Source organism: Fopius arisanus, unplaced genomic scaffold (assembly GCF_000806365.1).
Source record: "Fopius arisanus strain USDA-PBARC FA_bdor unplaced genomic scaffold, ASM80636v1 scaffold00033, whole genome shotgun sequence".
Classification (NCBI taxonomy): Eukaryota; Metazoa; Arthropoda; class Insecta; order Hymenoptera; family Braconidae; genus Fopius; species Fopius arisanus.
In genome coordinates, this window is record NW_011887772.1 from 1,134,355 (window position 1) to 1,161,045 (window position 26,691).

General features: G+C 33.5%; 1 protein-coding gene and 1 long non-coding RNA gene across 4 annotated transcripts in view; both read right to left on the bottom strand.

The window, feature by feature from the left end:
- Window positions 1-288: 288 nt before the first annotated feature.
- usp (ultraspiracle) overlaps window positions 289-26,691 on the bottom strand; it is a 40,382-nt gene continuing 13,979 nt past the window's right edge. The window contains exons 1-6 of one of the 3 annotated variants that reach the window (XM_011303823.1): window positions 25,970-26,003; window positions 22,896-23,233; window positions 10,671-10,800; window positions 8,141-8,308; window positions 1,886-2,192; window positions 289-1,383 (exon numbers count right to left, since the gene is read on the bottom strand). In XM_011303823.1, the coding sequence (XP_011302125.1) occupies window positions 784-1,383; window positions 1,886-2,192; window positions 8,141-8,308; window positions 10,671-10,800; window positions 22,896-22,980 (1,290 nt within the window). In that variant the 5' untranslated portion in view covers window positions 22,981-23,233; window positions 25,970-26,003 and the 3' untranslated portion in view covers window positions 289-783. Of the gene's footprint in view, window positions 1,384-1,885; window positions 2,193-8,140; window positions 8,309-10,670; window positions 10,801-22,895; window positions 23,234-25,969; window positions 26,004-26,691 lie in introns of those variants that run through there. The other 2 variants (XM_011303824.1, XM_011303826.1) reach the window with 2 other exon arrangements.
- LOC105265970 (uncharacterized) lies at window positions 23,326-26,378 on the bottom strand. Its single transcript, XR_892114.1, has 2 exons — window positions 26,323-26,378; window positions 23,326-23,375 (listed from the first exon to the last, which is right to left on the bottom strand). It is a non-coding gene; the product is annotated as an uncharacterized lncRNA (long non-coding RNA).

Below are 26,691 nucleotides of genomic sequence, written 5' to 3' on the forward strand. Positions count from 1 at the left end.
ACTTTAATTCCAATTAATCTGTACTGTTCTTAAATTTTCCAATTCTCCCTAACGTACGAAAGAACAAAACAAATATTCAATAAATTAGCGCAATTAACTCATTTCGAAAAATCAAATAAAAAGCTGCACTTGGAATGTAACAAAAAAATCCATAAATATTCCCAAATACATCATTCAAAAATGTATAACGTTTCCGAAAGAAATTTCTCCTCAAGAAAAAAAAACATCAAATTAATTAATTTTGCAGCAGTCCCGACTCTATGCCTTCTCTATTCCCTTTCTTTCTGGTTTCCATTCACGTTGGACATAAATAACAAAAAAAATAGTGAATAAAATCTAACAATAAGTATCCCTGTTCGACAAAATACCCTCGTAAAATCTTCCCCTCAGGTGCGTTAAATCGATATTAAAGTGAAGTCATTGAGTTTTTGCATGAAAGCACAAAAAAAAAAAACAAAATCTCACACTCTCCAATTTTCAATGACCAATTGCTGCAAGTAAAATTGTGGATAAAAATGAACTTTCCTACGCCAATTACCTAATTAATGAATTCAATTAATTGATAAATTTTTATTGACTAATTGCCTTGCTGCAAGTGAAATTGTGGAGATATTTATAATAAATTTTAATTTTCCTAGGGTTTTCATGAATTAGGGGAAAAATCCGTGAAATAGTTTGTCCCATGCAAAAACTCAACGAAATTTTTCCTAAAAATATAATTTTGTTGTTGATTCTGGGTGATTACATGTCGGTGTGCCCCAGTACGCGGCACACCTCCATCTCCTAAGGATCAGCTGGACTCTCGAGTACCTCCATGAGGAATGAATCAATGGGTACATCACCGATGAGCCTGAAGAAGAACAAGTGCTCGAGGCATTTGAGACCGATTGAGCGAAGCGAGGGTAGACGCAGAAGGAGTTTAGCAAATCGTCCAGGTTCATTGGGTTTTGCAATCCTGACGTAGTCCTCGAGGGCTGCATACACCTTTTCCCGGAGTAGCTCCACCTCCTGCGCTGACTTTAATCCACGCACCTCAGAATTGAAGAGGATAATTGCCCTGAGACATCCCAATTCCGTTTTGTCGACCTTCATCTCTCGCATTTTAGTGACCAACTCCGAGAGGACGCGGTCGAATATCCTCTCGAGGCCGACCTGCTCCGCCGAATTTCTCTGGACTGTGATCCCAGTGGCTAGGACAATCACGTCCGAGACGTCCATCGAGCGGTGGGAAAAGGCTGCTATCAGGAGCTCATTCCATCCTGCTCGTAACAATAGGACCTGATCCTCCAGAGGAAGAGATGTAAAATGCGGGATGTGTTTTGCCCACTCCACCAGCTGAAACAGCTGTTTATTCGTGGCGTTGCAGATACTCGAGAGGGCGTTCTGAAATCATTAAATTCATTCGACCAAAGTTAATTACACCTTAAAACTGGATAATTAATAGTTCCAAGGATGAAGTTATTTAAATGTTTTAATTGACCACTGAAGATTATGTAACTAGAGGAAATCCTTAGAGGAAAGCAGCAAACTCAACTTTGGGACTGTATTTTTTATCCTGAAGAGATTATTACTCTGTTTTCGATAAAAAAAAAGGAGTTTTTCCAGTCTTGGCACTTAAATTTTCATTGAGGGTGGCCGATAGTCAGTCCCGTTAAGGAATAAATATGAATAATGCATGTCAATTACTCGGACAATATCAAGAATTCAAATTGGATGATTGAATTTTAATTTTTCGCGGTAATTATCAAGGACGGAATACATTAAACTTTATCTCAATCGTCAGTAGAGTTTCCACATTAATCAAGAAAATCAGTTTGACGATTGGAATTTAGGGTTTAGAAATAATATTCTGATTGTATCTGATGAAGATGTCATGTACACTCACGTCGTAATTCCCCTGGTGCTCCATTTTACACTCGACCCTCTTCTCAGCCTCAAGAATTCTCTCGACGGGCATATCAGAATGTAAACTACTGGTACTCTCAACTTCACTCTGATCTCGTTCCTTTGTACGTTGTCTCTCCTCCTGCACAGCTTCCCGTTTCATTCCCATCGCCAGACACTTTTGATAACGACAGTATTGACAGCGATTCCTCTGTCTCTTATCAATAATGCAGGATTTTTCCTCCCGACATGCATAAGAGAGATCCTTTCGCACTGTTCGCTTGAAGAAGCCCTTGCAGCCCTCGCAGCTGCAATTAACAAAAAAATAATATTCCTTCAAAAAAAAATCCAATGTAACGTTTTTTGAAGCCGGTTTATTTATACGAGAACGAACGCGCGCTACAGCGCGCTGTAATTATGAAAATCGTGATTAAAAATTGTTAATTTAAATGAGTTCCAAATTCAAATTAGCCGCCACAAACGACCGAACCAATGAGAAATAAGCGTGACAAAGTTTCGAGATATCGATAGTCTCGATGTTTATCCTTTTTAGGATAGGATTATATATAAATATAAATATATATAATATTATAAATATTTATATATTATATATATATTATATATATTTATTTTATTTTTATTCTAAAATTGGTTCCTTTTTCGTTCGTGCTTTGGACCTTTTCTTTTTATAATCTCTTTGATTCTAGCTCAGAGTCTGAATCTGAATGTTTGAATTCCGATTCTTATATATCTATCGTTGAAAAATGAAATGGAAACTCATGTAGTAGCACCACTAAAGTAAGAATACGCGCGCATAGCGCGCGCTCGTCTCTAGTGGTCATTAGTATTTGAAATATTCTTCGGCAAGTGGATCGCCTGTTTTCTTCATGCCCACAAAATCATTTGCGACACATTTTTTAATAATAATAGGACTTAGTATATAAGACAAATTATCAATTTTTTATTTTTAATTATTTAATTATAAAAATTATTTGAATAAAAATTATAAAAATTATAAAAATATTTAATTATAAAAACGCGATTTTTGATCTTCAGGCCGTTTTAGTTTTTATGAGAAAATTCAGTGAAATTATTTTTTGGAAAAAAAATGAAATAAGTCAATTAATAGGTGATTTTGGATAGTAATAATAATAGATAAATTTTTGTGGGATTAATAGACCTCAGACATGTTATTTAAACATCCAAGAATAAGGGGAGGCTCTTTTTAATTTCATTCTTCGGATTTTGGATGAAATCCAGGGGAAAAAGTTCTCGGTAAAATGCATGGGTCTTAAGAACTCGGAGATTTATTTTTGTAACCCCTGGAAGTTTAACGATTTTTGGTGCTGATGGTTGGCATTCATCCACTGCTTTCTCTTTTCCATCAATTTCCGGTCTCATTTTCATCGTGTTAATGTCAATTTATAAAATCACTGGAATGAATTTCACGTGTTAATGTCTAGAGATGAGATTTATTCAACGGTATTGGAAGCTCTGAGGATTTTTATTTCAATATCAATGTGTCTGGAGGAGTGAGAGATGAAAAGGAGAGTAATACAATATCATGGCAATCAATTCTGGTATCTGAAATGACAGGACAGGAGAGTGACAGAGTAATGCAGACTCATAACGAAGAGGTGAGTGAATAAAACGTTTGAGAAATGAATAATTCAGTCTTTCGGCTCGAGTTGATTCACTTTAGTCAATTAATTGAGTGGATCATTATAATTTAAACGACAATTCAATTAAATTCAATCTTGTGTTAATAATTCTGTCTCGAGGGGTTCTTTTTAATTTTCTGTCTTGTTTCATTTGATCCCGACGAGAGATTTGAACAGCCGATATTTATTTTATTTTTGTTTTCATCTTTTGGATTTATCATCAAGATTGACTCCATGAAGAGACTATGTACCAGAGGGTATAAATGTGATCTAATCAATAACTCAAGGAAATCATAATTTTGTCTTGCTTCATTTGATGTAATTATTTCATTTATTCATCACATCTAGAAAGTAAAAATCTTCAGATTTCTGAAAAATATTTCAGAGGAAGAACAGCGGAGACCAATAGACTGCATGTCTGACAGAATGTATTCTATATATAAATTAAATATTTATAACGATATATATGTAAACTCTCACCCTCTCAGGAGAGGGCCTATACATATTGCTTTATCGGTTTTACTTTTTGAAATGGAAAATTTTTCAATTTTGATTCAAGTTCTTCTATTTTTTATGAGTTCAGGATGAAGTTTTGGAACTTTCCCGTCTAATTCTGCAATATATATATATATATATATATTATTTAGAATATATATATATATATATATTATTTTCGTTTATATGAAGAGAAATTGGGAAGGGCCCACTTTACCATTGGGACTCACATTCTCACAGTTTGAGAATTCATCCTTTTTATGTGACTAGCGTACATGGCGCGCTATGCGCGCCAAATCGTCCACGTATGGGGTGTTATCATTGGAATATATATATATTTATATATTTCCAATGTAATATATACATATATAGAATTTCAAAAAGAAGATAGAAAAAAGTCTAAAAATTTATATAAAAAAAATAATTTAAAATTTAATAAATTATATTAAATTTATATATTATATTATTTATATATGTATATATTATATATATATATCATATTATATAGATATATTTTGATATGCATAGCGCCAAAAAAAGCTGACAAAAAACGTTACATGCTTTCTTTTAAAACGGATCCTTTTATTGCATGATAAGATAGATTGATGGATGAGCGTGGATCAATACTAAGTATCTATAGTGAAATTGATAATTGAAACGAGTACGAGTTCAAGTAACAATCTGCACTATTTTGTGTTCCTCGATATTTGATTACTCCTAAAGTTCATATAATAATAGTATTATTATTATTATTGTGGCACAACAACAACAACAACAACAACGACAATGACAATAATAATAATAATAATAATAATAATAATAATAATAATAATAATAATAATAATAATAATAATAATAATAGTAATAATAATCGTCATCATCATAATAATAAATATTTTTTAAATTAAAAATGATAATTTTTAAAGTGAATATTCAAATTATTATTAATTTATTAATATCTTAATATTATATATATTAATATAATAATATTAATATCATATTTAATGATATGATAACATTACATAATAATAATTTGGAAAAGTAAAGATATTATTATTATTATTATTATTATTATTATTATTATTATTGTTGTTGTTGTTGTTGTTGTTGTTGTTGTTGTTGTTATTATTATTGTTATCATTGTTATTATTATTTTTAAAAATTGTTATTGCAGTGACAAATGCATCTCCGAGAAAAGGTACCACTTTGTGGAAGCTTGTTTATTTAATGATAACCCGATAATTTAATCTCGATAAACACTACTTTATGTTGAGACGGGTATTTCCTGGGTATTCAAATCGTAATCGGTTTAAGTTCCAAGGACAAGTCAATACTAATATTAGTACCTTGAACTTTGATGTAATTTTTCTCAAAACGAGGTTTTTTGCATTTTCAACTTTGAAAGGCTAGAAGTCCGCGGTTTTTTCGTTCAGGGGCATGTGAGACCCCTCAAAATATTCAACATTTAATCAGGTATGTAGATAAGGCCCCGTATAGATAAATCTAATACCGTGAAAGTGGGCCCTTTGTGTGCACACGTCCGCATATCCAGAAATATTTGTCGCGCGTACATTTTGGTAGAAAAAAATTATCATCCGAGATATATTTTGGGTATATCTATCGGGATATATCTCAGCGAGTATATTGAAGATATATTGGAAAAGTAGGTTGGATATATTTATCATAATTGGTGATTTATTGTTGTACTTTTCACTGCAATATTACTATTGTGTAATATTCAGAGCTGTCACGATGATGAAGAGATAGAATCGAAGTGACAAGTGGACATTTGGGTGCATGAAATATATGAGTGGTATTTCTTTGAAGTATTAGGAGGAATGGAATATGTCATGAAGACATGAACTACCAGTTGAAGGAATTCATAAATCTTTGCGTGGATTCAAGTGTGACAAGAAGCGTGTGATTAATTGACATGTACTCATTTCTCCGGTGGTATAAGCTGTTTTTATAATAAAATTCATGCTGACTGATCATAGGAGAAAAAGGCGTCATTGGGATTCTCAGTAAACGGGCGTGGATTGCTCAATTAGATGGCATTGGAGCGGAGTAACTCAGGAGGCCAGCAACTGCCTTCTCATGTTTGTAGGAACTACGGGTGGGTAGACTCATAAACATGACTCTCAGCAAGTCCAAGGTTATACTATGCATTCGATATAAAATGTGCAATTCAAGGGAGAGGTGGAGGCATTTTTCCTTCAGACAGGATCTCGTGTTTTCTCATGACACGAAATGTGCAGTCGCCATCATTTGACGCGTGAAAATTACGCGTTATTATCGCACGTCAGATTGTCGTGTGAAAAATGCCCGGGTTTTTCTTTTTTTTTTTTATCATTCCGTAATTGCCGGATTATTCAGGAATTTTATCCTTCTTTTAGAATTTTTACGCGTGCTCATCTTCATTGCGGTGGGAATTTTTCGGAGAACAATGGGATTGTCTGATGATTTTTTCATTTTAAGAGGCGACTGACACGGATTTCTTTTTTTTTGGAATTAGAAGACCGTGGAGGAGACAATGTTCAATTTAGAACGAATTTAATTCCATTATTTTAATTATTAAGAAAAATTGGGAGCGAAATGGTGACGTGAGAGTCAAGTCTGAAGTTTTTTGGAACGATCGATTTATCTCGAAAAGTATCGATCCAATCGGGAAATAATAGAGGACTTTTTTGTAGCTGGTGAAATTTCCCGCGAACACGATTTTGTCGTGTTTTCTCCTGAAACGGATCGTTATTGAGATAATTTGATCTTTAATTCGGTCTTTCAGTTCCCAGTCTCTCAAAAAAACTTGTCAATACTCGAGAGGAATGAAGGAATATCCAATAAATTTGGAGTGTACCACGTAATTGACTGCTCATCGGAACACCTCATTCGTAAAACATGAGAAATGGATGAACGAGATAAAACAAGGGGAAAAGAAGAAAAGAGGCGTACGAACAAGTGTCTACTACGTTGAAAAAATTACGGGGACGCCCACGCGATTTCCCATCACTCTGTCGGCACGAGAATCCAGAAAAAAACGTCTCCCTTTTACGGCCCTCTGAATCCACTTCACCATTACGTACGGACAATGATAAAAAAGGTGAGAGTGATTCAGGTTTAGGCCAGTGAGAAGAGTTTTGAAGTAAAGAAAAATGGCCGAGGGGAGAAAACTTTGCCCCAATAATTCTCAGCCAACGAGGAATGGAAATACCTGCAAGAGAGCTTAAAAAAATTGTTCATTCCGTAAGAACAGAATAAAACGAGCCCGGAATGATTTGGAAGGGGCAAATCGGTTTAATTGTTGTTTAAAAACGCGAGGTGGAGCTCCGCCATCTTTGAATCCCCATACGGCAGAGGAAAATGGCGTAGACACATGTTAATCGTTGATTTTTTTATATTTACTGGAATTATTTTATTATTTTGTCCGTTTCGTCGAGCGTAATGAAATTATTTGAGTTTAGTGTTCATCTATCAAGGATTTTGATCAGTTTTTGGTGAAGAATTCATGGAGAATTCATTATTTTCTCCTGGGTATCAGGACATTTTTCACTCTCGCGATTTTTTAATGAAAAAACTCTTTGACGTAACCCTGAAAATTTATATAAAAGCCAGTGGGCGCATTATTCATCGGGCAACAATGAGGACCTGGTGGGGATTATCGAGCCGAGTCGAGGACTGTGTCCTTGAACCATCTGACGGTTCGTTAAATACCGAAAAGATGATAGATGAACGAGAGAGTTGAAGAGAAAATTTGAAAAATTGAAAGCAAGATGGAAAATCATATCTTCTCTTCCAGCCGAATCTTCATTCATTCGAAATCTCTCTATTTAATGTAATCACCGAATTTTTTTGTTAATAACTATTAAATAAATTTCAGATTCCAAATGGAGAGTTGGAATTCGGTCAGCTTTATCTGTACATATTCTTTAGTTCTCATTCCCGAATGAACAAAAACCCTCAGACACACAAAAAGACGGCGAATGCACAAAGAATCGGCTGTAATTAAAGGTTTTTCTTGGTGGATAATAAGAAGTGAATGGACTGGTGGAGGTAAATTGAATGATTTCTTATATTCCGTGACCGGATGGGTTAATACGAACCTGTAGACTCCATAGTGTTTTCCACTGGCCCGATCGCCGCAGATCGAGCACAGATGTTTGCTACCGGAAAGTGGATGATTCGGTGGATATGGTGAACCAGCACCGGTCTTGCTCTGACCGCCTGGTGAAGTACTCAGGAGACTGCTGTGACATCCCGTTGTGAATGACCTGGAAACGTGTAGGAATTTATTGGTCCACCAGGGGTACTCTGTGGTCTCCAACCACATCTTCGTCAGACTAATCATCAATCAACGCAGCCTTCCGTTAAATTAACAATTCTCTGGCGGAGGGATAAGTCCATATGTCAACTACGAAAGTTTTCGAGAAATTTCTTCGAATCTAATAGAGATACAGAGATTCTTGTAATGACCTTTTTCGTAGGTCTCATTCTGCTCTACAAAAAAGGTCTTTACGAAAATTTTGATAGCTGTATTAGATTCTTTGATATCTCTGGAGAAACTCGAGTAGGCGATGAGTTTGTCATCATTTGTTGTATTTTGGTGGAAGTACTCAGTATTTTTTTATAAAAAGAAACTGGAGATGCGGGGTACTATCAAAAAATTTGGAGGTTTGCTCGTTGTTGAATAATTCGATTACTGTCTTAAGGGTGATCAGTCCTGACATGGGGTTTGGACCAATGACGGATTCTGAGGAAATCGGGGGAGTGGGCACCTTTGGAAGTGGCAGATGTCCCTAGATAGATAAATGCCCGCGAAATCATCTAGGAGAACCCAAATGTCGATTGAACCCTTAGAGTAGTACGAAACTCAGATTTCAAAGATTAACATCTGGAAAAATTTGTAAACTAAAGTTCATAAGAATAGGAAAGTCATGAAATTTTCGCGCAATCCTCAATCTAGGACTCTACATAATAATTAATTATAGATTTTCAAAATAAGACGAAGTCTCATTACAAAATGAGTTACTTGAGGTTGATTGAGGACTCAGAAATAATTGCAGATGTGCCTAGCATCTGCAGTACAAGTATCCGCGAAATAAAAATATTATTTTGGGGTACTAGGTCGGATTGTATTTATATTTATTAATAATAAATAAACCTCAACTCGTCAGAAGACAACCGATGATTCAGGCACTTCCGATTCCTGATTGTTAATTAACTAGATTTTTTTTTCCCTGATGAATAATCGAAAGGTGCCGGATTAAAATCCGGGCCTGTACTATCAATATTTTCACTAATTTTTTTTTTTTTGTAAAATTATATCGAGAATTATCCTAGTTCCCTTTCTACCCATTCCAAAATCCTCTCCAATGATTTCCCCGTGACGTCACAAAATGTGGAACGCTATATAAAATTGTCGTTTTCTATGAAATTATGACTATCGCAGCAAGATCGTATGCACTATAACTGATGACAAGTCTGGGCAAGTGACCGCAATTTGCGTGACCTCTCAAAATTACATCAGGGCTACCGGATACAGCGATATAGACAACATACAATGCGCGAATGCAAAAGTGGCGTGACGGCCACACCAGACTCATCCGCGCTAATGTGCTTTTAAGGTTGGGGATCAGACAGACCTGGAGATTGTGGTCACGTCAGTCACGAATACTCAGGAGTCACTGATTTCCTTTCATTTTTACTCCGACGTCTGACTCCACCGCTCATTCCCCTGGGCAGCTTCTAATTTTTGAATTAGGATATTTGCATTTTGGAGATGACACGAAGATGAATTTAGCCTGCGGGGTAGCTCTGCCTGATTATTATCGATGGAGAAATATCTCAATTCTGGGATGTTGGATTTTGGGGTTTTACCCCGAGCTCAAAATTCACTCTTCTAGAGTTTTTATATTTCTGGATTTAGGGAATATTTATTTCTTTGTTGCTGAGGGACCTTTTCTTTATGTTATTACCCAGAGAGGGTAAAGAAAGAGAAAAATCCAAGGGTTGAAGGTGGAAGGAGAAATTATAATGCCCTCCAGAGAGGAGTTTAATGTGGGCCTTACTAGTAATGTTGAGTTAGTTCGTTGTAAGTCTTCGTTCAGTAAAGTACCTCTTAACTGTCTACAGTCTTACAATTTTTAATAATAATTCCCAGTCTTAAAAATTCTCCAAGTGTTTATTTATTTCGATTTCCATAATCCAATATGGGATTTAAATGTTTGACACTGATTTGCAAGAGGGCATTTCTCAATTTCAAGGATTCAAAGTTATTGAATTGTTTAAGATGAGTTTAATTTTTCTATTTCTAGATTACGGTTACAAAAATTAATCGACGTGGATGACACCAGAGAGTCACACGAGAGTATACATAAACATAAACAATTATTCCTGGAGAAAAGAGGAACAGAGGGCTCCTTCATTACATGAAGAATATTTTTTTTGTTTTCATGAGTACTTCTAGTCTCTTGAAGAGATCCATAGAGTCCACACATTTCTTTCTCCTGCCATTTTTAAGAATAAAGGAATTCAAATTTTATCCACTGCATTCAATAATTATTTATATCTCCCATAAATTCATTGGGGGGCGGGGGGGGGGGGCAGTCTCTTGTTGATTTTTAATGAACTCACCCCGGGCTGTTGGGACCAGAGGGGCTGAAGTTCCCTGAGTTCATGAGACTCGCGGTATCTGGTTTCATATCTAGGGGACTTTGAGGTCCCACCGACGACATCGACATGTTACTACTGTCGAGGCTCAGCCCTGCAAAATAATTAGATAAGAATTAGTTAATTATCATCAAGGTATGAATTAATCAATTGGCATTCGTGGAATTTTCCCGAGTCTGTCGTACGGTTATTATTTAATCCGCTTGTGGATATTTATGAACGATATCGTGATACGTAATTCACCAGATGGTGGTACAGGGTCAACAAGAGTGAGATGTCAGGGTGACAGCGAATGCCATGATCATCAATTATGCAATCACTCGCGGGATGAATAATTTTTATTATACTATTTTCTCCCCTGCGTTGAGAGGAAAATTCACAAAAAAAATACCAGGAAGGGATACACTTACAATTTTGAAAATATCTCCGGAACTAAGGGACACAGCGAAACTTTGGTGATTACCTTTTTTAGAAATCTTAATTAGTTCTACAAAAAAGATTATCACATCAATTTGATTATTTCTGATAGTTTTCGAGATATTTATGGAAAACTTACGGAACAATCTCAGCGGTTGTGTAAACTTTTTTCTGATGCAGATTATTAACAAATAAATTCATTGAATGATATGCTACTGGGATTATTATAATATATTATAATATATAGTGTTAGGGATTTGATTATTGTTAGATTATTTACGGATTTGTGTTATGGAATAATTTATAACGACGTGGTGGCATCGTGTGTGTTAGTAATTGCAGTTGGATGTCACCCACTGTCGGGTGCAATTGTGATTTACGAGCGTCAGATCCATGAATTTGACAAATCGCCCGATCACTCCGGCACTAAATCATTGTCTTGAACATGTGAATGAATTTTTTCACACAGGTCCAAGGCCGGTTGGGATCTCGCTAGAGAAAAAAGTAGACAGGGCACCTTGACCAAGCAAACACGTCGGTGCAACGTTCGAGAGCACCGGCTATTCATCGGCCCGAATATATTTATACCCATGTATTTACATGATCAACGAAGGCACACTCGATGCGTGTATGGATTTTTCGAGTTTTCCACCGGAAAAGTATTTTTTAATGGCATTTTTTGCGCGTTTTTCTTTTTCACCATTTTTATTCATCTCGAATCGTTCATTTATCTCGAACACTAGCGATTTGACGTGGAATCGGTAGAGAACTTTTCGCGAGATCACTAAATTTCCCGTCAAAAGGGTCTTTTGACATTTTTTCCTAAAATCAACAGATTTTGAGAATAATCGACAATTAATTGTCGATTGGGGAGGATTATTTTTTTTCTACTTATTCTTCATTCTGAATTTTTAATCTATATCGAAAACTGTGAATTTGAGGAGGAAATGACAGAAGACTTTTTCAAAGGTGATTAAATTTCCCGTCAAAAAGATCTTTTGACATTTTTTCCTAAAATCAACAGATTTTCAGAATAATCGATAATTAATTGTCGACTGGGGAAAAAAATTGTTTTTTACTGATTCTTAATTCTGAATTTTTAATCTACATCGAAAACTGTAGATTTAAAGAGGAATTGATATAAGACTTTTTCAAAGGCGATTAAATTGCCCGCGTAAAAGGTCTTTTGACATTTTTGCCTCAAATCAATAGCTTTCGAGATTTATCGGTGATTCATTCTATCATTATTTTCTTGTTTTCACCGCAATATGTTAATTGATTTATTTTATTTTATTTTATTTTATTTTATTTTTTTTTGTTTTATTGATTTGAATGGAAAATTATTCAATTCCTCCGTGATATATCGTGTAATCACATAATTTTTGAAAATAAAATTGGAATTGAATTCTACAGCGATATTTAAACAAAACTAATAATCAGTTAATAGAACACGTGAACTCGGTGTAAGACATTTATCATAAGTGTAAGCTCGACAATTTCTCGACAAGTTCTGAAGTATAATGACTCATACTGTGCATCGACATGCTAATTTTAGTAATATGTACACATCGATGACAAAAGATCACTTCATGGCTTGGGGCATGACGAAATTGTGGTTATTTCACACCTTCTCCTGTGCGAGTTGTTGAACTTTGAGATGAGCAATAATTCTTAACTAGACCAAATAAAAATACTTGCCACGAGCCGAACAAAGTCGAGAGTTCAAATATGTTACAGTTGGCGAGTTCAGGTGTGAATAGGTAAACAAAACAACTCGAGACGTCAATTGTGTAGATGAAGACGAGAATAATGAGAGAAACAGGTGTGCAAATATCAAGTATTTGCTGCAATATCTTTGATAATAGAGAATTCATAGTAACAAGGACATCTTCTAGACACTTAAATAATTCATAAAAAATGTTTTCACAGTAATTTTACACGCTTGCGCAATCGGTAACCGAAATATTCTACTTTGAGAACAAAAAAGAGTTCTGAATCTTTATTTCTTTTGAACAATTTATATTTCGCTAAAAATTACAATATTGTCGGGAAAATAAAAAAATATTGTTATGGAATTATTATACAAAATAATATTATTTAATTTTATTGACACGGAATTTTCTAATGTGCAATGAAGTCGGATAAATCGAATTCTATACAATTATCGATTTATCTCGAAAAGTGTTGATTTCAGATAAAAGTGCTAGAAAACTTTTTTATGGCAAATGAAATTTCCCACAAAAAATATCTTGTCACATTTTCTCCTAAAATCGATAGATTACGAGATTTATTGATATTTAATGACACAAAAAAATAGGTACATTCTGTGCTTTCAAGATTTGCCGTAATTAATCTTAAATTTAACATTAAACAATTATCTCAAACAACTTTTGCCGTCAGAACCAAATTTAATCATCATAAATCTTTTTTTGAGTGCATCAGCAGTAACTTCTGCATAATTATAAAAAAGTTACAAGGGGGTGAATTTTTTACAGAAAATACAAGATGTTAATGCACGTACATTTTTTTTTCCATTGAAACCGTCTTCGCTGGTGGATTCACCATGAAATGCATCGAGAATTTCCAGGCGAGTTGCTTGCCTTATAAGTACAGGTTTGAAAAACCCTGGAGAAAATAAAAGATATCGCAAGGCTAAAGCGCACTTTCTCGCGAGTACATATTCATCTTAAAAATCGATTAATTTATTTCCGATTAAATTTTCGCGAGCCGAGACGGTGCAATTGATTAAATTAAAAAAAAAACAGATCATTACCCTTAGAATATCCAAATCACTGACAATTTTCTAAACAAACGTATCATTTTACTTCTTCCCGTGGATTTCATCAAATTTCTTCGCGCCTAGCGAAATCCTATCCAGTCACCCAATCCTCATGTAGAAAAAAACGAATTGACTTCCATATTTAAAAATTATAACGGATCATGCAGCATTCCCAGGAGAAGCGAAAGTGCACAAGAAATGGAGTCAGGAAAAAACAGGTTTTCGATTTCGGAAGAGCATTTAAATCCTCAGACAATGACGTCATGCCGCGATTCGCTGAGAGAATTCAATGACGATTTGAGATATTATTATTATTATTATTGATGAATTGATGGGAAATCACTTTATTAATCATCAATTCTTTATTAATAGATGGATTTATTTTGGAATATTATTTCAATTTTATATAAAACCCTCGGGCGATACATTTCAATGTAAATCCCATAAGATTGTAAAAAATGCCATCAATTTTTATCCTTTTTTCAGCGCCAGAGAAAATTTATTTACTTCTTTTTATTCCGCACTGGTAAAATTCGGTTAAATTTCAGCCGTAGTAGCCGAAATTTCCAATTTTATAAATTTAATGAATGGATAAATAGATAGATTTATTTATTTATTCATTGATATTACTTTACAGTTTTATATCCACACGAGCTTTACTCCCTTTAACGTCTTTATACTAGATATTAAATAACAATTGACATTATTAAATAAATAAACAAAACAATAAATAAATAAAACAAATAAATTTAATGGATAGATAGATAGATTTATTTATTTATTCATTGATATTACTTTACAGTTTTATATCCACACGAGCCTTACTCCCTTTAACGTCTTTATACTAGATATTAAATAACAATTGACATTATTAAATTTAATAGAATTTGTAGTTAGAACGCTCACTAAATATGTGATTTATTTGGAAAATTAAAAAAAATTGCGTTTTTGGGAAAATTCAATAACAAATACAATTTTTCGATTGCCATTAAAAAATTATATTTGAAACTTAAGAACAAAAGAATTATCAATCTATTGAAAATTCAATTGAATTTACTGTTGAATATTTATCATCAGCACGAAAATTCTAGATTTTATTTAAATCATTTATTATTTAACATGAAAATCTAGTTCTTTGATTGAAGAAAAATATAATTAATACTCTCTAATCGTTTAAAAGTCTGACTTACGAAATCTGAAAATCGAAATTCGGAGAATCAAAAACTTATTATTCAACAATTTTAATGAATTAACTAATCACTGAAGAACTTATATAATTTTCCCATCACTTAATTATTATCGAACATTTCAAGTCTTTCATTTTTAAGTTTCACATATTATTTTTCAATGGCAATTTAAAAATTGTATTTGTTGTTAAATTTTCCTAATGAAAAACGCAATTTTCTTGAATTTCTGAGATAAACATTTAGTGAATATTATTTAGTGAGCGTTTTAACTGCAGATTTAATTAAATTCATAAAATTGGAAATTTCGGCTACTAGGGCTGAAATTTTACGGAATTTTTACCAATGCGGAATAAAAAAAATGAATAAATTTTCTTTGGCGGTGAAAAAGGGATAAAAATTCATGGCATTTTTTACAATCTTATGGGATTTACATTGAAATGTATCGCCCGAGGGTTTTGTATTGAATCCTCTGAATACATAAAATCGAGGGAACGTTATATATAATCAATATAACCGATGAAATTTCAAGTAATTTCCGAAAGATAATTATTAGAGTTCACATTCCACGATTACAAAAATTAATCATATATTCCACAGTGTTTATTTTATTATTTGAGAGAATATTTTTCGCATTTCGAATTTTGAGAAGTGCGTGGAAAAATATTTAGGCATCTAGTTTTTCAGTCTAAAATAGTGGGGCCATTGTGGGGCCTTTGTGGGTCCAGTTTAGAAACTCTAATTGTGTGAATGTATCTTAGCAATAATTTTAAATAAATAAATGTTCAAGTGATGACTAAGGGTAATGGTAATTAGCGGTAATTATTATTGCAGAGATTTCCGAATGAACATGCGCCACTTTCGAGGAAAATTTATACAATGATTTCTTTCAGTATTCTTAGGAGTTTTAAGTTATAATTTGCGGTTATTGTATCGTCAATTTATTAAAAATTGGAGTGATTACTGATGTAAGCTTGGAAGACGCACGCAGCTGCGAGAAGGTGATGAGGAGAATGAAAATAGCAAATAGAGAATAGCGGAAGTGATGAAGAGGAAAGCAAGCCCCAAAAGTACTGGAGGCTGTAAAATAAGAAGTAGACGAAAAATTGTCCATTGAAAAAAAAAGCTTCAACAAAATACGAACTGAAGATAACAAAGATAATTAGTATTATTACTCAATCATCAAGCTAAAAGTTCACGAAACAAATGATATTATAATAATGTGATATATTTAATAAAATATAATCCTATAAAGATGTTGATACCCATTATTTTTTATATCTAGTTCAACACATACCGAATAATTCTCCACCATTTGTTAGCAACAACCATACTAAAAACGCTCATTCCATTTTACCACCTGGCATTCCCAGGAAACCCAACAAATCGTTATATTTCACCAATCGTAATAAAGGTACTGCTCGGTACTTTCCCCAGTAGCTTGGACCCCTAGTCCCTAGTCCGGTGATTTCCCTGTTTTTTCCTCAAACCCCTTACTTGAGACCTTTCCCAATAATTCCGTTCCCACACCTAGGCAACTTCCTTCTTGACCTGATGAAGCCAACCCCTACAGGTCATATCCTTTCAACCCAACCAATCAACGACCTTGGGCCTTTCTCCTTCTACCCCCACTGATTTTGCACTACGACCCCAACTCCGAACTTTCCAGGATCAACAGATCAGATTAATCAAATAATCTAAGTGAGAACAACGAGAAGATATCCTCTATTAGAAACTCTGTTTTACGTTTCAACTTAATAAAGATTTCGAGAATAAAGTTTGAAGTTTTTTTTTTTTTTTATTCTTTAAAGTGCTGAAATCTATACATGTAAGATTTATTTACACTGTCTGTATGGTTTTAGATTCGTAAATTACATTCTTTTAAATAGTGACAGATTATTCCTATATATTTGAAATCCATTCCATTTGCAAACCTTTTCGTTGTGTATGGAGGAGTGCAGTTGGAATTTCTCAGTCGGGTTAACAGTTTGTTTCTTTGGTTACCAAAATTCGGGCACTCCCATAATATATGATCGAAATCTTGAAATTCTGCTCCACATGAGCAGTTCGGTTAAAGTTTGAAGTTTCTTTTTATTTCATCGGAATCCAACAAAGAGTTGCGAGGGGAAGAATTTTCTGTCTAATGCTTAGTCTTTTTTTTAGTTTTTTTAGTAAATGTAGGCGTTCCTTTTAAAAGTTTATTTATTTAATCTAATAATTTTCAAATTCATTTATCTAATGCTTGTGAAGATGTAAAACGAAAAAATAGCATCAGAGAAATAAACTATCTCACCCTAACGATCGGATTTATTAGTATCTAGAATTCAATTAAATTTTCAATTCGATTTTTAGTTTTCGTGATGAATTTTTCACCCCAAATAATTTTAATATTTACACTAATGAAAAAGATTTTTTAAATTATATCCGCGAGTTTAAACATGCGAAGATTCATTTCTACAATTTTTAAAATTTCTATAAAACAAATTATTTCAATTTTACAAAATTGAAGAGCAAAGTAAAAATCAAAATAATTACCCTTACTCATATTCACCTCAAAAATCAGATTTCAACGGAACTAGAATGATTTTTATTGAAGATTATTGGAATATGGGTGCAAGTGAATAAATAATTTTTAAGAAGCCGTTTAATATTTCTATAAACTATTAATTTAACTTTATTAACACGAGGAAGGCACGTATTTCCTAGAGGAGAGTTGTCAATCGACTGAGACTGACGATAAAGGCGAAAATTCTGAATGAAACACAAGAATAAAAGTTAAGGTTTATGACAGAAGAGACTACAGTTCATTTTCAAATTTCAACATATGTTCAGCATTAAAACGTTCTAAAAAATGAAAAATGAAACGATTATAAGCTATATGTATGTCTTAAATCTTTGTCGAGTAGTTTTTATACTACAATGGAGGATCTGTACTCAAATATTCCAACAAAGATATTATCCATCTCCAATAATAATCGATAATGATGGAGGAATTGACCGAGGCCCTGAAAAAATTCATGGTGATGTATTCTGTGTAGAGTTGCACTTAATATAGATCAACGAGTCATGCGCAGATTATTCTCTAGGTACCTGGGTCAATCGTAGAAGGTCATGAGGTCGATTTGTGGTGTAGTTGTCACTAAAAACAGCCGGTGGATTACGGAGCAAATGACCCTGCACTATTGGAAAACCACACGGCCCACGTGAAATCCTTTCAATGAACCTCAATGCACGTGTGACCAGGGGAATAAAAGGTCTTGCACTTTTTTTTTCTTCGTCACGTAACCTTTCAAGGTCTTTTTTCCACCGGTAAATAGAGATATGAGCGAGAGCACGTGATTGTGCAATTATCAAATGGCAATCCAGAAAACATCGGGAAAAATAAACGGGTGATGGAGATTTCAGTGAAATTAATCGGATAGTTAATTAGCGTTTATTATTGTTATTTTAGATGTTAATTATTTGGATTTAATCAATTTTCGTGGTCGAATTTTCGGCGAAATTTTGAGTTGAAATTGAAAATTATTTTCTTTTTTATTTTACAAGCAGAAATCAATAAATTAATCATTTTTCAATTGAATTATTTCCAGAAAATTCCGAAAAAGAGGAAAATCCATGAAAATTCTGAGAAAGTCTCTCGCCAATATCTCTGAGCCTAAAGAAAATAGCGATAATTTTTCATAGAACTTAATTATCATTTACAAAAAAACTAAAAATAGGAATTTTCTATTTTTTCATTCCACAGAAAATTCATGACTTTATCATGAATATTCGCCAGTACTCAATCAAATTAAATACCGTGAAGTTTCTAAAGATTTTTTTTGAGTCCGTCTGGAACTTCCAACAAGTGCAGATTGGAAAAATGTTTTTAGCGTCATGAACAGGAACATTGAGAGCGCAAATGCACGTGCATGTAAAAGATAACGAGAGTGGCCTTCTATTTAATAATAATGTACGGCTTAGAAATGAAGTTTGCCAGGGACATGACTGATAACACTGACACGTCAGAGATGATGTCGACAAAATCATCATTCAACTCAATAGCCGACCTTCACCCCATCCAACGTATTTATCACCGAACCTAGTGCATCATCATTTTATTGTCATTTTTACACCTAATCTACTTTTGTATGGGCTACCGATTATTATCGCACGATAACAACTTCTCACTCCAACGAAAAATAATAATTATTCCATTATTATCAGGGGAGAGCAAAATGGAACGGCTCCAAAAAAACAGGGAAATTGAATAATTTTTTTTATGATTTTATAATAAAATTATGATATAACTTAATACTTTTTCATAATTCTCACAGTTTTCCTAACTGTTATAAATAATAATTACATAATAAGGTAATTATTCTGGATTAACTGATTCTTAGTTTAATGTTAATTATAATAATTATGATGTTTTGCTGGTTTTTAATTTCTTTCATAAGTTTTTGAAATGCGTTTCAGCGATTTTTTTAAATTTACAGACTGTAAATAAACATAAAAATAGGAATTCTTAATTAATAAATATTGACTCTACTCCTGGAATTACTGCGTAATTTCGTAATTATGGTATAATCACCGATATGAATTTTTATAATTGTATTTTTGATTAATCTCTTAATTATCCTGTGACTTTATTTAAATTTTTATTGATAATGAATTTAGTATTCGAAACGTCGACAATTGGTAGAAGATCTCGTTAAATTTTTTATAATAATCATGATTATTATTATTATTCTTTATTACTATTGTTACTAGAAAAATTAATGGATTCTGAGAGTTCTAGTTCAATGATTCAGGGGATATTTAAACAAATATATTCTTGAATTCCTAATTGATTGAAAATTGAGGATAATTGGCTACTGAATATTCACGACCATTTATTGAACATTCAAATCAGTCCGGGAATTCTTTCAGTGAAATCCGAAACTTTTTCCCGACTGAATGGAAATTTCATTTTTTTCAATTCATTTATCACTCTAATTTTTTACTCAAATCGTTATTTGATGGTTCTGGGGGGACAAACATTAATCAATCATTTTCATTTTTATTGATGAATAAATTTTGCGAGATAACGTCTTTTTATTTAATTAATTAACACTTAACTATATATTTTTTTTAATCCAAAAATGTGTGGAAATCACATATTGAAATTTTCATTTGAGTTTTGGGTGTGAAAAAATTAATGATTTTGGGTTATTAGAGGAAATTGTTGATCTAGTTGATGTAAATAAATTTCGTGATGTAGTGTATGCCTCCCCCATTTAATTAGCATCCAGTTATATTTTAGATGCTCGTTATAACCAACAGGAAGCGCAGGAAATGAGCGAAACACGTGTGCCGATGTTTATGTGAGGCATCTTCATTTTCCTTCGAGCATATGCGCGTCACTGGTAAATATTATTTTTGAGAGATAATTAGTCGCGGGTAATTATAATTCGGTTGGTAATTTCAAAGGGGTACATTACCGTTTCCCCCGGGGAATTTCTTTGCCGTTGAATACAGCAATTTCTTCGCGGACATCGCGGACATCGCGGACATCGCGGTTTATCGTAATTAGAGGAGTTCGAGTGATTAGTCAGGGTAATGGTAATTAGTGTTCATTATCAGTGCAGAGATTTTCAAATGACATGCGACATTTTCGAGAGAAGTTTATCCTGCAATTTCTTTCGATTTTTTTTTGACGTTTTACGTTATAAATTTTATAATTTGTTATAAATTGAATTAATTATTTACGCGATTCATTAATATTTAGAATTCAATGGAATTTTCAATTCGATTATCAATTCTCGTGGTGAATTTTCAGTTCAAGTTGATTAAGGAATTTTCGTCTTCACGCAAAAAAATGTTTTCTATAAAAATTGCCACAAGTTTTAAGATAATTTTAATTTTTACAGGAAAAAAAATGATTAATTATATCTGCGATTATAAAAATCCGGCAATCTATTTCTATTATTTTTCTTTTAAACAAACCATAAATCAATTTTCCCAAAAAAATTGAATACGAAATTAAAGTAAAAAAATAATTAAACTCACAATCATCTTGAAAATGGAATATTAAATGCAATTCAGTTTTCAATATATGAAAAATTCAGGAGTCATTACCTGAATTTGCAGCCATTTGCATTTGAGCACCAGAAATTCTTTTATTATTCAAGATGACAAAATAAAATAAAATGGATGAATATAATCATTGGAGAATTAACAGAAATAATTTTGTATTCCTGAAAAATGTCCATCAGTTTTTTATTTTTAAATTTAATGCCCGGGTGGACTATCTATCAAACGTCATCTTTTGTTTAAATTTGATCATTTTAGTTTAAAATATATTATTAAAATATATTAATTTAGTATCGAATTTGTGTTGCGGGAAGCATTTGAATGGCCATAAAAGAATAATGAAAAAAAAAGAGGAAAAATTATTGAAGGGCGCTAAAGAGCGATATTGTTTAAAAGAGGTCTACCAACTTTACTAAAAAATAATAATGATTACTCCTTCCATCAGGGCCATTAACGGTCATAAATTTGCAGAAAATTAAATGAGTTAATTTGAATTTTGCAATTTTGAATTTTTTAACAGAAATAAATATTGCCCTGATGAGGAACACACATAGTGTTCGAAACGTTGGCAAAATTCAAATTAACTCATTTAATTTTCTGCAAATTTATGACCGTTAATGGCCCTGATGGAAGGAGTAATCATTGTTATATAAGAAACGGTTGTTTATCATCTTCATTACTAAAAAATAATAAAAAAACGTAGCTGATTACATATGTCATATATATATGTATATATATATCGGATATATAATTGCGGCCACAAATGTGTCACATCATGGTAAGCCACGTATTGTTTATAATTTTTTAATAAACTTGATAGATCTCTTTTAAACAATATCGCTCTTTAGTGCCCTTCAATAATTTTTCCTCTTTTTTGCTTCCGAATGGAAGCATTGTAATCGATTTATTTTTCGATTTCTTCATTTTGCTTGGAAATGATGTAGAGTGGTCTTTAAATAAAAGAATAAGAACCAATAAATTTAAATATAAAAATACGAAATTTGAACACCCCGCGTGTATGTGCGCATGTCCATCAGGTCACGTTTTTTGAAAATTGTAGAATTAACTGGCTTAAAAAATTCAAAAAAAATTCATCACTTCGTCGAATCATAGGTATTAATGACGACTAACTCTGTCCTAAAATTCAGCCCAATCGATACAACCGTTTTTGAAACATTCTTATTCGTTTGTAGATCTAATTTCTGGAATATCTCAAAAACTATCCAACCGATATGATTTTTTTTTCATTCAAAATATTCGTCTTGATGTCAGCTATAACAAGTAATCAAAATATATATACCGGTTGGTTCAAATTTTTCGAGATATTTCATCTTCCATGTCTTTTTGCCAAAAATGCTTGTTTGCACTCTCACCTGCGCAAAAATCGGTATATCAACTTGAAATTTGATGTACAGTTTCCACTTTGTACTGGAATATTTGGTATTGAAAATGAGCTCAATCGGATTATTGGTTGGGAGATATTCAAGTTTGTATCTGAATTTAATTTTTTTCATTATTTTTTTATATGTCCATTCAAGTGCTTCCTGCAACAGAAATTTGATCCCAAATTTAAATATATTTTACGCTAAAATTATCAAATTTAAACAAAAGATTACTTTCGATAGATGGTCCACCCGGGCCTGAAAGTGAAATTTTTTTATGAAGAGTATCGACGTGGAGATGTTTGAATATTGTTAATTAACTTGACAGTAATGATTTCACATGTGTAATTACATATTTTTACAAGAAACGTACAGGTGTTACCACGCGCCCAGTGTTGTGCCTGGGCACCCTGGATTATCGCCGTCACCGACATCATCGGTTTCTCCTTCTTCATCATCTTGTGCAACCGGTTTTTTCCTCTTCAACTGAGACACTTCTTCCAGTCAAATTCTTTCCAACCGATTCTCTATGACATCTATGCACTTTTTTTCACAATCCATATGGCACTATTTACCACGAACTCGCGTAATTCTTTCGATAGTCCGTTTATCTGACGGTCATTTTTCTTTTCCGTAAATAATTTTGGTTTCGGTTTTGGCTTCGTTCACTCGAATCACTGGTCCAGGGGTCTTTGGCGTTGGTACTTCGGGGTGAAATTGATTTCGCTGATTGATTTGGGGATTTGATCGAGTGCAATTTGATTTTTTCACTCAATTTTTCAGTTTAGTATGATTTTTTTTTTATTTTTACTGTCACTGGAAATGCGAGGAATTCTGCTGTTCAAGATTTGGACTGCAGGGAAAATAATAAGGAGATGAATTTTAGTTTGATTCAGGAGCCAAAAGTGAAAGGTGCAAGTCGAGCCGTTTTTTAGTTGATTTTTCGGAGGATTTCTCGGAATCTAAGGGAGATAACAATTTTTTCATTAAGAAAATTAAATTTGTGTTACGAAGAGCTTTATAAAAGGTAGATATCAAAAATTCGTTAATTCTTTATAATCTAATGTTTTATTTTCCTTTAAAAAATTAAATGAAATGCCCGCAATAATCTTTTTTCTAAGCCCCAAATGACTTCAGAAAAAAGATAAAAAAAAAAATCGTTATCTCCTTTAGTTTCGCAAACATTTCTGCAGAAGTAAAAGAAGTGGAAAATTTCCGACGAATCCAATGAGCTGGATTTTCAGTTTCTCTCGTGGCACTAGGTGACTGAATTATAGAATTAATAAAAAAAATAGTTAAGGATGTAAAAAAAAAATGGGGTTTCGGGGGTCTTGAGATGTGTGAATGAAGACGCTGTTCCGACGCATTTATCACGAGAACACGACGAGATCGAGTGGTGAGAGCAGACTGTTTTTATACCATATCTTATTTTTTTAATCTATTTGCTCTGGTGCGAAAGACAAACGTATATGGGTTTTCAGGGGTATCCGCGGGGGACTAGGACTTGGCGGCGAGAATTTCAAGGCCAATGTCTGGCCCTCAAGCGGGTGCATAGAGCGATATAGCGACTGTGGAATCGATATCTTCCCCACGGTTTCACTTCTCCACTCAATGTTTGCACTATATTCCAGGATGTGGAAATCGCATGTCTTCACCAAGATCGCCCTGAAAAATTCCCCCTAAAATCAGCCAGCAATCTCCCAAAAAAGTCCTTGTCGAATCCCCCTGAATTCCAATATCCATCAGTTTTTCATCAATTCCTCGAGATTGAGTGCAACTATCGAAATTTCTGTCAAGACCTTTTTTGTAGAGCTGATCAAGAACTACAAAAAATAACTTAACGAAATTTTCGCTATCTTTGTTGGATTGCAAGATATCTCCCGAATACTTGGTCCCGTCTGATTTCCGCTACTAACCGGTTTTCCGTGTATTCCTCAGGATTGAGTCTAGATACCGAAATTTTTATAATGACCTTTTTTGTAGGAACAATCGCAAGCTACAAAATAGGTTATAATGAAATTGTGGCTATCTCCTTCGGATTCGCAGATATTCGCCGAAAACTTGGTGCGGCGCTCCGTCGACTGTTATCACTCGGCCACTGAATTATCATCGGAAAACATTTTTTCTGCTCGGGCGTGAACTTGCAATTACCCACTTCAAGGTGATCCTTATCGCAAAAAATAAATGTCGACGGCCTGGTTATTCATCCACCCGATATCACTAAAATTGTGTTATCTCGGCAATTCGCCTGCGCAATAAAGGGATTCAGAGAGAACATTAACATTTGCCACCGCAGACCAAACCGATGACTCAAATTCAAACGCCTGCAAGTCCAAGGTCAAGATTCTTTTGCACTGACGGATTGCTCAACTAAAAGTTATTTTATTTACTTTTTTTTTTTCCTCTCTATCGCGGTTTCGAGTGGTCAAGTTCGCGTCTGCCTCTTCGACTCGTGTATTTCACTGAATTATTTTTAAATTAATGATTTGGAGGGACGAATATATTTAGACTTTCGTTAAATCGCGAATTACAGATCGTCGCGTCAACGATCTCGATTTTAAACGGGCGGGGGGTTAGGGGGTGGTGGGTGGTGGGTGGGGGGTAATTTTTGAGAGTGTGCATTGGCCTCGATTATGTGTAACGCACACACGCCTCGTAACTGCGCAAAAGTCCGCGAAATGCGTACGATAAAATTTTGGCAACTGAATTTTAACGTCTGGGAGTTCATTACTATTTTATTGAACACTTCGGGAAAATCTGGGGTGATAATTACCCATTTTATTTCTACAGGCCTAGGTTTAACTATTGTTGAATATCAATAACTAAAAACTAATAATAAAGGGGCGGTAATTAATATTCAATTGTAAATATTTAATTTGTCAGGAAAAAACATTAATTCACACCCTACATAATTCACGGGAGAAATGGATTTAGAAAATGGGATTTTCGTCTCAATTTTTTTGGTAGGCAATTTAGATTCAGTGATTATAATCCCAGGAATTTGTTTATGCACTGTTAAAATAATTGGTTATTGTTAAAATTCAGTCCCCAAAGTGTTTTCTCGGTAATCAAGTTTTTGGTGCTTATTTTTTAGTGAATATCTCGGGACTCACGGGAGATATCGAAATTTTGGTAATGACCGTTTTTATGGAGGAAATCAAGAGCTACAAAAAAGGAAATAATAAAATTTTCGGTATCTGCCATAGATTCGGAGGTAGCTTAAAAAGACTCGCAAGCTATCAAAGGAGCGCGGTATAACTTCGACTTCCACCTCACAATATTAATGAATATTTATTCTCTCACATTAAACTCTCATTTGTTAATGGTTAACAATAAATTGCATATTCTACCACCGATTATTGGATTTGTAAATTAATTGTTTTGATCCACGCCACACTGGTATTTAAAAATCGAATGCTTTCAAGTGAACCATTGGTCAACTATTACCAAATATTCATCCCGCAATTTGCACTTCTACCATCTGTTAACAATAAATAACAATAAATATCAACCACAAAAAAAAACTGCAAAAAACATTTTTCCACGATTCACAAGGCCTCAAAAATCCAACCGAAAAAAATACACGAACGTGAAGAATTCGTAGGCTATTAACACTCGTTAATATAGCAAAACTGAATTGAACATTTATTATTAGTTAACAAAAAATGTGTGGGGATTTATTTTTATTTTTAATTGCTCAAAAGTTGTTATATTTGTCTACACGGTGGTATTTAACCCGGGAAATGGGGGAAATGGGGGAAATATTTGGAGGAAAATATTGATGTTATAATTATACTGACGGTAGGAGACAGAACGGATCGAGCATTATAGTCGCGAACCGGCGAACGACTGAGAGCACCAGTCCAGGACAGAACTGTATGTGCGTCGTTCCTAGTCCTCTCCACCGCCCTCGCTCCCCTCTGCAACTAACCGCCACCCTCTCGCCGCCCAGTGCATTTAAAAATTGATAAATAAATATAAATAAACTATTAAATTAATAAAAACTGCCGATAAAATCCCAAAATGTCAAGGTTACAGATCCTGGAAATTTCGGGGAATACAGAATTCAATAAAATTTTCATCAATCACATGAAAATTACTGTTAATAATAATAATAATAATAATAATAATAATAATAATAATAATAATAATAATAATAATATAAAATA